At 35.3% G+C, this 14504-nt stretch overlaps 1 protein-coding gene across 3 annotated transcripts in view; it reads right to left on the bottom strand.

Moving 5' to 3' along the window:
• Positions 1–14504, bottom strand: part of CWC27 (CWC27 spliceosome associated protein homolog) — a 256746-nt gene that overhangs the window by 114631 nt on the left and 127611 nt on the right. Inside the window, exon 12 of one of the 3 annotated variants that reach the window (XM_025389140.1) lies at positions 9483–11104. The exons of the other annotated variants lie outside the window; for them this stretch is intronic. Within the exon in view, the coding sequence (XP_025244925.1) occupies positions 11082–11104 (23 nt within the window). The 3' untranslated portion in view covers positions 9483–11081. Of the gene's footprint in view, positions 1–9482; positions 11105–14504 lie in introns of those variants that run through there. 3 annotated transcript variants of the gene reach the window in all.

The following is a 14504-nucleotide window of genomic DNA, read 5'->3' as shown; positions in this document are numbered from 1 at the left end:
TGAAAGATATCTTAGGAAGTCATCTATTCCGATCCTTATCTGAGTCATAGTTGCATTCAGTGTGTTTATCAGTCAGTTTTGGAACTCTGGGTTGCTATCTGTGGTAGTTAAAGTATGTCTACAGTTTCTTTGAAGGGATTTAAAAGATGAAGACTAACTCTCCTTCCCTTGAATGTGGGTAGACTTAGTGACATGTGTCAATTTACAGAATAGTTAACAGCAGGCATTGTAGCTTTCTCAGGCCTCCTCTTCTTCCCACCATACCAAAGGAATCACTTGTTCTGGGGAAACCCAGATACCATATCATAAGGATATGAAAGCAGCACTATGGAGAGGTTCATATGGTGAAGGACCAAGGCTTCCTGTTAATAGCCATGAGAATGAGTCATCTTAGTAGGTTCTCTAGCTAAATCAAGTCTTCAGATTTATAGTCTTCGTCAACATTTTGCCTACAGCCTCATAAGTTGCAAAATTTCTCAGCTAAGTTGTTCCAAATTCCTGATCCATAGAAACTATGAAATATTTAATTTTTTTTAAGCCTCTTAATTTTGGAGTCATTTGTTATGCAGTAACAGATAAGTAATACAGAATTTTGGTATCCTGGGGTGGGGTGCTGACCTAAAGAAAAACCTGAAGTACGTGAATGGTTTGAAACCTTGTAGTGGGCAGAAGCTGGAAGGACTTGGAAGAATTTGTTAATGAAAACTTGGAGACTCTTAAACTGTTTGTAGAAGCATGGTGGCCTTTCAGGAGACTGCTCGTGAAGGCTTAAAGCAAAGTGAATGCACAAGGATGTTCACCGTAGCATTATTCATAATAGCCAAGAGGTGGAAAAAAACACACATGTCCTTCAAGTAATTAAGTGGATAAACAAAATGTGTTATATGTATACAATGGCATATTATTTGGTGATAAAGGAACTAAGTACTGATACTTGATATAATGTGGATAAACCTTGAAAACATTAAGCTAGGTAAAAGAAGTTAGTCACAAAAAACTAATGCACGATGTTAATGGGTGAAACTGTGAGGGGTGGCAGAAAGGAGGGTATGTGGGAACTCTATGCTTAATCTTTCTATAAGTCTAAACTCCTCTAAAAGTCTATCAATTTCTTTTTTCATTTTTATTTTTTATTTTACTTTAAATTCTAGGGTGCACGTGCAGAACGTGTAGGTTTGTTACACAGGTATACATGTGTCATGGTGGTTTGCTGCACCTATCAATACATCATCTAGGTTTTAAGCCCCATATGCATTAGGTATTTGTCCTAATGCTCTCCCTCCCCTTGCCCCTGACCCCTCAACAGGCCCTGGTGTATGATGTTCCCCTCCCTGTGTCCATGTGTTCTCATTGTTCAACCCCCACTTATGAGTGAGAACATGTAGTGTTTGGTTTCCTGCTCCCGTGTTAGTTTGCTGAGAATGATAGTTTCCAACTTCATCCACATCCTTGCAAAGGACATGAACTCATTATTTTTTTATGGCTGCATAGCATTCCATGGTGTATATGTGCCACATTTACTTTATCCAGTCTATCATTGATGGGCATTTGGGTTGGTTCCAAGTCTTTGCTATTGTAAATAGTGCTGGAACAAACATACATGTGCATGTATCTTTATAGAATGATTTATAATTCTTTGGGTATATACCTTGTAATGGGATTGCTGGGTCAAATGGTATTTCTGGTTCTAGATCCCTGAGGAATTGCCACACTATCTTTCACAATGGTTGAACTAATTTACACTCCCACCAACAGTGTAAAAGTTTTCCTATTTCTCCACATCCTCACCATCATTTGTTGTTTCCTGACTAAAAGTCCATCAATTACAAAAGATAATACCATTTATGGTAGCACAAAAATATAAAATACGGAGAAATCTGACAAATATATACAAGACCTCTACATTGAAAACTACAAAACAGTGCTCTGGGAAATTAAAGATGACCTTAATAAACTGAAAGATATAACACACTCATGGATGGTACTACCCAATAGTAGTAAGATGTCAATTTTCTTCAAATTGATTTATATATTCAATGTAATCTCAATGAAAATTCTAGCAGGCCTTTTTTTTTTTTTTTTTTTTTGTAGAAATTGATTAGTTGATCCTAAAATTTACATGGAAATGCAGATGACCTAGAACAGACCAAACAACTTTAAAAAATGTTGGAGGACTTACACTTGACTTCAAGACTTATAAAACCATAGTGATCAAAACACTAGTATTGATGTAAAGATAGACAAATAGATGAATGGGACAGAATAGAGAATGTAGAATAAACCCACGTATATATGGGCGATTGATTTTCAACAAAAGTTCAAGGTCAATTCAGTAGGGAAAGGATTGTCTTTTCAACAAATGGTCTAGACCAAACAGCCATCAACATGGAAATATGTGTACTTTGATCCATACTTTGCACTACAGTTATGCCCTATTTAACAATGTTTCAGTAACCAATGGACTGCATACACAAAGATGGTGTCATAGGATTAATTATAATGGAGCTGAAAAATTCCTATGACCTGGTGACATTGTAGCCGTGATAATGTCGCAGAGCAACACATTACTCATGCATTTGTAGTGATGCTGGTGTAAACAAATCTACACTGACAGTTTTATAAAAGTATAGCATATACAACTATGTATAGTACATAATATTTGATAACAATAAATGACTATATATTTATTATTCTATAATTTTTATTGTTATTTTAGAGGGTACTCCTACTTATAAAAAGAAAATTTTAATTGTAAAATAGCCTCAGACAGGTCCGTCTGGAGGCATTCCAGAAGAAGGCATTGTTATCATAAGAGATGACAGCTCCATGCATGTTATTGTCCCTGAAGACCTACCAGTGGAACAAGATGTGGAAGTGGAAGACAGTGATATTGATGATCTTGACCTTGTGTTGGCTTAGGCTTTGCTGTGATTTTGTCTTCTTTTTAAGAAAAAAACTTTAAAAGGAAAAAAAAGTTTCAAAGTAGAAAAAAGCTTACAGAATAAAGATATAAAGAAAGAAAATGTTTTTGAATATTTTTGTACAGTTGTACAATATGTTTGTGTTTTAAGCTAGGTGTGATTACAAAACAGTCAAAAGTTAAAAATTAAAAAGTTTATAAAGTAAAAAAGTTATAGTAAATCAAGGTTATTATTAAAGAGAGAAAACATGCAAATACATTTAGTGCAGCATAAATGTACAGTGTTTATAAATCCTACGGCAGTGTAATGTCCTAGGCCTTCACATTAACTCACCACTCATTCCCTGAGTCAGAGTGACTTCTAGTCCTGCAAGCTCCATTCACGGTAAGTGCCTATACAGGTATACCACTTATTATCTTTTATATCTCTTTTTTCTTTTTTTTTTGAGATGGAGTCTCATTCTGATCCCAGGCTGGAGTGCAGTGCCACAATCTGGGCTCACTGCAAGCTCCGCTTCCCGGGTTCATGCCATTCTTCTGCCTCAGCCTCCCGAGTAGCTGGGACTACAGGCACCCGCCGCCACACCCAGTCAATTTTTTGTATTTTTAGTAGAGACAGGGTTTCACCATGTTAGCCAGGATGGTCTCGATCTCTTTTATACCATATTTTTACTGTACCTTTTTTATGTTTAGATATGTTTAAATACACAAATACTTACCTGGGTAAGCCTGCAATATTCAGTATGGTAATATGCTGTATAGGATTATAGTCTAGGAACAATAGTCAATACCAGGGGTATCCAATCTTTTGGCTTCCCTGGGTCACACTGGAAGAAGAATTGTCTTGGGTCATACATAAAATACGCTAACACTAACGATAGCTCATGAGCTAAAAAAAAAAAAAAAAATCACAAAAAAATCTCATGATGTTTTAAGAAGGTTTATGAATTTGTGTTGGGGCACATTCAGAGCTGTCCTGGGCCTCATGTGATCCACTGGCCACAGATTGGACAAGCTTGGGTCACACCACATACCCTAGGTGTATAGTAGACTATACTAGCTAGCTTTGGGCAAGCTTTGTGTAAGAACACTCCATAGTATTTGCACAACGATAAAATCACCTAGCAACACATTTCTCAGAATGTATCCCCATTGTTAAGGGATGTGTGACTGTATATATAAACATTAAGTCAAAGTGAATCACACCTTAATGTAAAATCTTAAAACTAAAAAATTTCTTAAAAAAAACCACAAAGAAGATCTTTGTGACTTTGAGTCAGGCAAAGATTTCTTAGATCCAATAACTTGATTCAAAAATGAAAAATGTTAGTAAGTTAGACTTTCCCAAAATTTAAGTTTTATTTTTTGAAAGACACCATTAAGAGAACAAAAAAAACATAAGCTACCGTTTGAAAGAAATATTTACAAATCATATATCTGATAAAGGATTTGTATCCAAAGAATATAAAGAAGTCTCAAAATTCAATAGTAAATAACAAACAACACAATAAAAAATGGATAAAAGGATTTGAACGTATACTGCACCAAAGAATATATACAGATGACAAATAAGCACATGAAACAATGCTCAACATCATTATTAATTAAATGTAAATCAAAACCACAAAGTAACACTGCAAACTATTAGAATGGCTAAAATTAGAGAGTGACCACACCAAGTGTTAGCAAGGATACGGAGTTAACAGGATAGTTTATGCACTACTTGTAGGGTGTAAAATGGCACAACCAGTTTGGAAAACAGTTTGGCAGTTTTCAAGCGGGCGCCTGTAGTCCCAGCTACTCGGGAGGCTGAGGCAGGAGAATGGCGTAAACCCAGGAGGCGGAGCTTGCAGTGAGCTGAGATCCGGCCACTGCACTCCAGCCTGGGCGGCAGAGCGAGACTCTGTCTCAAAAAAAAAAAAAAAAAAAAAAAAAAAAGTTGAACATACACCTATCACATGACTTAGCCATTCCACTTCCAGATATTTGCTCAAGCAAAATAATAGTATATGGTTATAAAATACTTGTGGTATATCTATATAATGGAATACTACTTAGCAATAAAAGGAATAAACTACTGATATATACAACATGGATAAATCTGAAAATGCATATTTTGATTGAAAGAAGTTAGACAAAAAAGTACATAGAGAATATGATTTCATTTAAATAAGATTTAGAAAATACAACTATTTTATAGTGGTAGAAAACTTTAGTGGTTGCCAGGGGATCAGAGAGGGGGTTAACAAGGGGCATGAGAACATGTTGGGCCTCGAAGAATATGTTCACTATCTAGATTGTGGTGACGTTTTCACAGGTATAGACATATGTCAAAACATGTCAAATTGTTCACTTTAAATTATTCTGCAATAAAGCTATTGCAAATGTTTTTGTTTCTGTTCAAATTACTGTTTGTGGATTCTATCTCTTGACTGGGTCCTTTCTGCTACATACCACCAAATCACATTGTACTGTTTCATAATATGTTCATAGCTGTTATCTGGAATTTTGCCCATTATTTAAATGTGCATCTGTGCTCTTCATGTTATCATAGATTCATCCTCAAAAAAATTGTCTTTTTCATTGTTATTCTTTTTCCCCTTAGTTTACAAACAACGTGATTATTCACTTAAGCAAAAGCCAGTTTCATTCATTACTTCAGCAACTGTTTGTTGAATGCTTATTATTTTGCCCATTACTATGCAAAGTATTAGGCATATAGAGATGAATCTATGGCCCCTGCTCTGCCAGGCACCTTTCCAACTACTGTTATACTTATTGCCCTTCATTTTGCAGTGGAATCCTATTCATCTCTCAAAACATAGCTCAGCTACTTGGTCAAGCTTTTCCTGACCCAATAGACTACTGCCTATTTGGGTCTTCCTAGGATTTTGTTTATATTATATAACAGACTTTGCTAATTTTCTCCCTGAATTCAGTCATCCCTTTCACGTTTTAGTAAAAGAATCAACCCCATATATCTCCCATCCTTGATATTTAGTTAGCCAGCCACGTGGACACCCAACTGGAGACTTTATTCCTCAGCCTTTTTTTACAGCTAGGTATGGCCATGTGATTTCAGTATAATACGGTAAGAGTGAAAGTGCTTTGTGCAACTTTTGGGTCATCTCCTTAAAGATGAAGTCACCAGTCTGGTACTTGCTCTTTCTTCTTCCCTGTTGCTGGAATATAGACATGAAGGTGGGTCCAGTTGAATCATGTGGTCAATGATAACACCTTAGGAGATGGCAGAAAGACAAAAATGAAAAAAACTTGGGTCCTTAAATACCTGCTGGTCCTGAAGCACTCATCCTGAACTGTTCTGCATGAGAGAAATAATCCTCAATCTTATTTAAACATGGCATTTTTTGGGTCTTTATCCATCTGTCTACCTCTCTCTCCCTCTTTCTTTTTTAACAGCAACTTCTTTTGTAGCTAATAAAAGTAGCACTATTAATAGAAATTTCACTAATGACACTCCTTATACATAGCAACTAGATCTTGCTTTCTCTGCATTAGAAAGACATCTGGGGAAAAAAAAGTGGCAAATGTCTAATACAACAAAGTCACATCAATTTTCTGGCTATCTACTATGTGTAAGGATTAAAAAGTTATACTTCTGGTCATTTTAATTATTGTAACCCAGTTCTAAAAACTGTTTTCTATTTTACTGATTTCTGCTCTTTATTCCTTTCTTCCTTCTACTTCATTGGGCTAATTTTGCCTGCTTTTTGTATTTCTTTTTTTTTTTTTTTTTTAGGGCTTCTTTACATGCGGAACTTCTACAGTAATTTCCTGAAATATTAGCATCTAATGCAATAACTGCTTCTAAGTACTGCTATGGCTGCATTATCATACTTGGAAATCAGTAACTCTAAAAGCAATTGTTACTAATTCCTAACAACTGCATTCTGTCAGAAGATGTAGTCTGTTTAAAAACAATCCTCTGAAAATTTTCTTTATTTATGGTCCATTATGTGGCCACTTTCTATAAATGTTTCAAGAGAGCTAGAAAATAATGTGTATTCTGAAGCAACATTCCCTTTTATACATTATATCAAACTTGTTAATTGTGTTTTTGTACATTATATGAAACTTGTTAATTGTGGGGTTCAAATCTTCTACATTCTTATTAAATTTTAACATGCTTTAATCAGTTATTGAGAGAACTGTATTAAAATCTCTCACTATATGTAATTGCTTACTTATTCTAGGTCTACCAATTTTTGCTTCATATATTTTGAGTATATATTATTAGGTCTATGCAAGTTAGGGATTATTAAATTTTACTGATAAATTGAGGTTTTTGTGTTATGTGGAGATTCTATGCCTAGTAATACATTTTGCCTTAACAATTTGATTGTCTAATTTTTTACATTATTATACTTTAAGTTCTAGGGTACATGTGCACGATGTGCAGGTTTGTTACATAGGTATACACATGCCATGTTGGTTTGCTGCACCCATCAACTCATCATTTACATTAGGTATTTCTCCTAATGCTATCCCTCCCCCTATCTCCCACCCCCGACTGGCCTTGTTGTGTGATGTTCCCTGCCCTGTGTCCATGTGTTCTCATTGTTCAACTCCCACCTATGAGTGTGAACATGTGGTGCCTGGTTTTCTGTTCTTGTGGTAGTTTGCTAAGACTGATGGTTTCCAGCTTCATCCATGTCCCTGCAAAGGACATGAACTCATCCTTTTTTATGGCTGCATAGTATTCCATGGTGTATATGTGCCACATTTACTTTATCCAGTCTATCATTGATGGGCATTCGAGTTGGTTCCAAGTCTTTGCTATTGTAAATAGCGCTGCAATAAACATACATGTGCATGTGTCTTTATAGTAAAATGATTTATACTCCTTTGGGTATATGCCCAGTAATGGGATTGCTGGGTTAAATGGTATTTCTAGTTCTAGATTCTTACTCTGTCACCCAGGCTGGAGTGCAGTGGTGCAATCTTCCCTCACTGCAACCTCCGCCTCCCGGGTTCTAGCAATTCTCCTTCTCAGCCTCCCCAGTAGCTGGGATTACAGGTGCACAATGCCACACCTGGCTAATTTTTTGTATTTTAGTAGAAATGAGCTTTCACTGAGTTGCCCAGGCTGGTCTTGAACTCCTGAGTTGAGGCAATCCACCCACCTTGACCTCCCAAAGTGCTAGGATTACAGGCGTGAGCCACCGCACCTGGCCTGATTGTCCAATATTTTTAAGATGTTTCTTACATAAGTAGCATATGATTGAATTTCTTTTTTGACCCAGTTTGACAAATGTAGTTTTTTAGGCGAAGTATTTGACTTTTTGCATTATTTCAATACAATTATTGATACATCTGCATTTTATTTCTCCTATCTCTTATGCCATCTTTTTTTTTTTTTTTTTTTTAATATCCTGCCAGTCCATTTTTCTTTTTTTTTCCTTTCTTTTCCCCTTTGGGTTGGGTTTTTTTTTTTTTTTTTTCCTAATTCCATCTTTTCCTCTACTGGTTTGGAAGTTAATACCCTTTCTTATCCTGTTAGTAGTTTCCCTAAAAATTTTAACATGTATAATTAATGTCTTAAAAACCACAGTTTATCTTGTGTCTTTACCTTCTTCCCAAACAATACAAGGGCCATAGAATGCTTTTCCAAGCACCTTTTACCTGCTCACCAAAGTTATATAGTATGTTCTTATATATTTTAATTTTACCTTATTGTTTAACATAAGACATTATTATTGTTGTTTTATTCCTTCAATATTTATTTAGATTTATTCATATATTTACAACTTCCATGTTCCTCACTCTTCATATTATAGGTCTTACATCTGGGCTCACTTATCTTTTGCCGTAAGTATGTCCTTTAGAATTTCCTTTGGTGAAGGTCTGCAGGTAGCAATGTCTTTCAGTTTTTGTTTGTCAGAAGGACATTTCCCTTCACTGAAGATAAGATTCTTCCTTATGTCCTCACTTGTTGCTGTTGAGAAATCAGCTCTTGCTTTTTTAATGGTAATATCTTTTCTGTTTCCTTTTAAGATCTCTTTGTGTTGAATGCTCTGAAGTATTACCATAATGCATCCAGTACTGAATTTATTTTTCTTTATCCTCTTTTAGTTTTGGGGAGACTTCTTCATTCTGTAAAATTGATCTCTCCATTAGTTATATAAAATACTCAGTATCATCTCTTCAAATATTGCCTCTATTTGCCCTTTGGTCTCCCCATAGAATTTGATTAGACTTTATTAGATCTTGTAAGTTCCCTATCTCTTTTTGGGCTGAGTTCTAAATAATTTTTTTTAATGCTATCTTTCAAGTCACTAATGTTCATTTTAGCTATGTCAAATCTGCTATAAAATATGTCAAGTTTTTAAGGTTAACTATTATATTTTTCATTTCTACATCTTCGTTTTTAAATCACATGTTCTTTATATTTTCAAGCCCATCGTTTCTTGAAATATATTACATACACTTACTTAACATTTAGTGTCTGAATAAATTCTGAACTTTTTGTGGATCTCATTCTGTTGCCTGAAGTTTCTACTAGCTTTTGGTCAGGATGTCTGAATTCAGTGCATATGTGTCTTCTGAGCTGTTCTTTTTCTTTTTATACTTTCCTTGAGGACTGGGAATGAAAGTAGGATTCTCCTGGAAAGATTTATGTTTGTTTGTATCAGGCTTCTGTAGGCACTTAAGATCGAGGACCATTTCCAACTAAACTCTTTTATTGTTTGTTATTGCATACAAAATTGTTCATAATTGTCAAAACTTGAAAGTGACAATGATGTCCCTCAAATTTTTTCTTACGTGAATTTTCTGTGTTCTGGTCCCTTTTTTTTTTCCTGTTAGTTTGTTGGCCTTTTATTACAGATTTAAAGCACTTTTTCACATATCATATGCTATAGATGCTGTTCATATTTTTCTCTGATGCATAAGTAGACTGCTACATTGCATAGGGTGCTCACATATTGTCTGTGAACACATATTGCTCATATTTTCCTCCAAGACTATCACTGCAACTAACTCCTTGGCTGGAAGATTTGGAGACCACTCAGGCAGTGTGAATTTAGACTTCTAACTGATGGGAAGGCTGCCTTGTTGCTAGAGTTCCCAAGAGATGCTCTTGTTCCCAAATATTTTGTGCCATGATTCAAGAAAGGTTCCCTTGTAGTCCACTGATGGAAATGAGGTGACCCTGCTTATTTCTAATTATTCCTGCCACTAAGGATGTGTTCCTTTGGGCCCTCAACTACACGGAATAGTATTGTTAGACCCTCCCTACCTTGGGAAAACCTTAAGTTTTACATTATCTTCCATGAACTTTGTGAGATTTCAAAAGCAATGCTCCAGTTCACTCAATTTAACAAATGTCCTTAGGGTTAAAGCCTGACTTAGTGCTCCACTTACTTATCTTAGTTCATACCCTTATTTATTCCCTGGCTTAAGTATTCCTTGCATTTTTGCAAGTCATAGGAACATATGAAAAAAATATTTTTGTATTATATCCAACATTTTTCGTTGTTTTTAGTGAGGGGATCAGTTTGGACTCCTAGGCTGCCATAGTGACAGAAATTGATGTGTTCCATTACATAACAACTTTTTGTCATTCATTCCCAAATTACATGTGTAATCTTTAAAAAGGTATAGGTCTATGATAATAATATGCTCTCCAAAAGACTCTAAGTTTGCCTAGGAGGGTTTTAGAAACAATTATTCCGGCCAAAACCAAAGTGGATTTTAATAAATACTAATTAAAACTTTATATAGACCACATCCACTCAAGGTTGGATCATACTGAAAAACAAGTAGTGGAAAGGGCACTGGACACAAATCTAAGGGTCCTGAGTTCTAGTTCTATTACTTTGCTGTGTAATCTTGGGTAAGCACCTTAATTGGCTAGCTCTAGGTTTCCTATATATATAAAATGGAGGGACCAGGCACGGTGGCTCATGCCTATAATCCCAGCACTTTGGGAGGCCGAGGTGGGTGGATCACGAGGTTTGGAGTTCAATATCAGCCTGGTCAACATGGTGAAACCCCATCTCTACTAAAAATACAAAAAATAGCTGGGTGTGGTGATGGGCACCTGAAATCCTGGCTACTCGGGAGGCTGAGGTAGGAGAATCGTTTGAACTTGGGAGAAGGAAGGTGCAGTGAGTTGAGATCATGCCACTGTTCTCCAGCCTCAGCAACAGGGTGAGATTCCGTCTAAAAAAAAAAAAGGAGGGGTTGGCCCAGATGATCCCTTCAGGACTGTGATTATTGCACAGAAGTAACAGATACAAACAGAGCACACCCAAGATGAGAGTTTCTAATGAGTAAGACATTCGTTAAGGTTAGCTTACTCTCACATTTTAACATACTGCAGCATAATGTTTTAAACAAACTTACATTCTGGCGTGGCCATATTCTTCCTAAAAAAGTCAATATAAAATATTTTTGTATATCAAAATGATTCTCAATGATTTCTCAATATTTGAGCATCTTGTTAGTTTTCTGAGAACTTCAGTATTTCTTTTGTTCTGTTTGGCATTTCAAATTCTTTAATGTAGCTATTAACATAATTTAGGGAGTATCTGAGTTTTGTGTGAAAAAATACTAATACTCAAAAGCTGCAACTGTACCATCTGCCTGGAGTTTACGTGAATAATTTGAAAATATAACTATTAAAAACTATCAGCATATTGCATTAATCATTTTTAAAAAATCAACCTAATACCATGCAGATTAAACTGTCCAAAGTAAGTTTTAATGCAACATATTCACAGGTTTACACTATAGAGTTGTGAAAAGAATATCTTTCCCAAATTTGATTAAGTGCTGCAAGATGTTGAAGAAACTCAGCACTCAAATGAATTATATGTTTGATGTCATTTTTGGCAAAACTTCAGAAAATGTCACATAAAAGAAAAACATCTTACTTAAAATAAGGTCTTGACAGCAGTCTGGAAAAGTTAACTCCATTCCCAAATAGGAACACTGGTTACAATCAAACTTTTAATGATGATATTAGTTCCTCTCTTGAGACAATCTAAATATCCAAACAAAACAAAACAATAAAACACATGTGTGCGTGCATGCACACATGCACATGTGCGTGCACACATACACAAAACCTTCACCTCTTCTACTTTCCAAGAATGGACAAATTTGTAATTATTTCAATGTAGGCTCCAAATACCTAACTGAATCTCATCTTTCCTTGCAGAATTTTTAGTGGCCAGTTGAGAAAGGAAGAGGTAACAAACTACAACATGATCTCAGGATTTATTTTAATGACTTTTTAAATGATTTTTTTTTTTTTAAAGAACGAGAGATATAGAGAATTCTCATCAGCAATGAAAATGTAGTCCCTGACTATCATTGCTCCCACATATTCTAAACCCTAGAGCTGAAATAGTGGGAATTTTTAATGTCTTAACTACATTTGTATGGTCTTTACATCCATCATCCTCTATATCTCATGTTGTGTGATGTAAGAGAATTAAGAAGACATACTCCTAAAGCAAGTTGCCCCCTTAAGAATTATTGGTCAATTTCAATATAAACATTCTTTTAAAAAGGCATATTATATACAAAATTATAACAAAATGACATTATGGGGAAAAAAACACATGTGTGTCTCTAGCATGAAAAGAAACAAGCCCAGAAAAAATAAATATCACAAAGTTAACTGGTTATCTTTGGCGAAGTATTATGGGGTAATACTTCTTTTTATCCTTTATGCCTTTCTACATTTCTGATATTTTTGCAAAGAATAAATGTTACTTTTACAACGTAAGAAATACAGCTTTTTTTTTTTTTTTAAATAAAGAGACAATAGCGACTCAAAACTAATATTTACCTGTATGAACTAAGCAATCTATTTTTACTGGGTCAAGAATGACACAGGTATTAGTAATAGGAGGACAAACTGCAGTTACTAAAAATATAGCTAAAGGCTCTTGTCAAATTCTCAACATTGAAATTACAACCACCAGGCCAGAAAGAAGAGTTATTATAAAACTGTGTTAAGACAGCAAAGGGATGCAGAGAGATATCCTAAATACATTGGTTCTTAAAAGCTGCAACAGATGGGCTGGGTGTGGTGGCTCATGCCTGTAATCCCAGCACTTTGGGAGGCTGAGGCAGCCAGATCACCCAAGGCCAGGAGCTCGAGACCTTCCTGGCCAATATGGCGAAAACCCGTCTGTACTAAAAATAAAAAAGTTAGCCGGGTGTGGTGGCACATGCCTGTAATCCCAGCTATTCAGGGGGCCGAGGCAAGAGAATTGCTTGAACACAGGAGGCGGAGGTTGCAGTGAGCTGAGATGGCACCACTGCACTCCAGCCTGGGAGACAAAGCGAGACTCTGTCTCAACATCACCACTACCACCACCACCAACAAAGTATCCTAAGCAACATTAGGAGGTTTGTAAGGCGACCCAGAATTTAAGACATAAAAATATGTGAATTGGTTAGAATTTATTTTTTATTGCTCATAAAAGTTAAATATGCCTATAATGTAGGGTTCACAAAGTAAAGCTCAACAAGATTCACTAATTATGACTTAGAAGAAAGTTTGAGACAGACTGTCTAAAAAAGAACAAAGTACTTTATGGACTCTTAAAGATGATCATCTCTTATCTACTTTACCAAAAGATTAAATTCTTGGTGTAATTGTGAAGGTATGTTCATCTTCACATTTGCTACAGACCTTTAAAAATCTTTACTATTTAAGAAATTATATTATTGAAAGATACCTTGTTTAAAATATTGCATGGTTTCTAGCACTTAAATGTAGTAAGGGGTTCAAGAAAATTTCAGTTGAGAGGCCGACTGTCCTAGCTACAGAATAAAGTTCTATTTTTCCAGGACTTTCAGGAAATGAGTTATTCCACACAATTGAATAGTCTAGATAAGAGAACATTATCTTTAACTGATGAAAATGATTCATTTTTTTAAACTAATTAGGCTGGAATCATTGCCCATTGTCTATCTTATTAAAGAATAATAAATACAATTTAACGTTCTTTTAATGAATCAGGGTCATTATAATAGGTAGGGATAACTTTATCTTTTAAAGATATACACATTCAGAGTAAAGCATGTATAACAAGTATTTCCATAATATTTGACTCTTATGTTCTTGTGTTTCCTGACCTAGTGTCAGCTGGTTGGCGATCACCTCTTGCTGCTACCAAAATGAATGAATGTCTCTAGCCATGCTTTTCTCTCACACTTAAAAGAAATTTCTTTTTAGCCCAATAAAATACTGGGCTAGAAAGGTTCACAGGTCAGTGCCTTTTCTGGTTTTTCTTTTGCTTGTTTATTTATTTATTAAATTATTGAGATATACTTCACCCTTTTACCATAAAATTCACCATAAAATTCACCCTTTCAGAGTATACACTCCGTCACTTTTATTCTTTAATTGGATTTTAACTTAGAAAACCAGATAATCAATTTGTTAGTGGCCCTGCCCAAAGTAATAAGAACTAGAAAATGATGGCTGGCCTGAGATGCATCCTATGAATCAAGTGCAAATATACTTTCACTTAATGTAAATAAAGTAAAAATTAGCACATAGATTAAGAGTAGAAAGAAAAATAGGTCTGATACTTCTGGG

This window comes from Theropithecus gelada, chromosome 6, assembly GCF_003255815.1.
Source record: "Theropithecus gelada isolate Dixy chromosome 6, Tgel_1.0, whole genome shotgun sequence".
NCBI classification, from domain to species: domain Eukaryota; kingdom Metazoa; phylum Chordata; class Mammalia; order Primates; family Cercopithecidae; genus Theropithecus; species Theropithecus gelada.
Note: the sequence above shows the minus strand (reverse complement) of the source record. Positions and strands in the feature narration are given on the sequence as shown.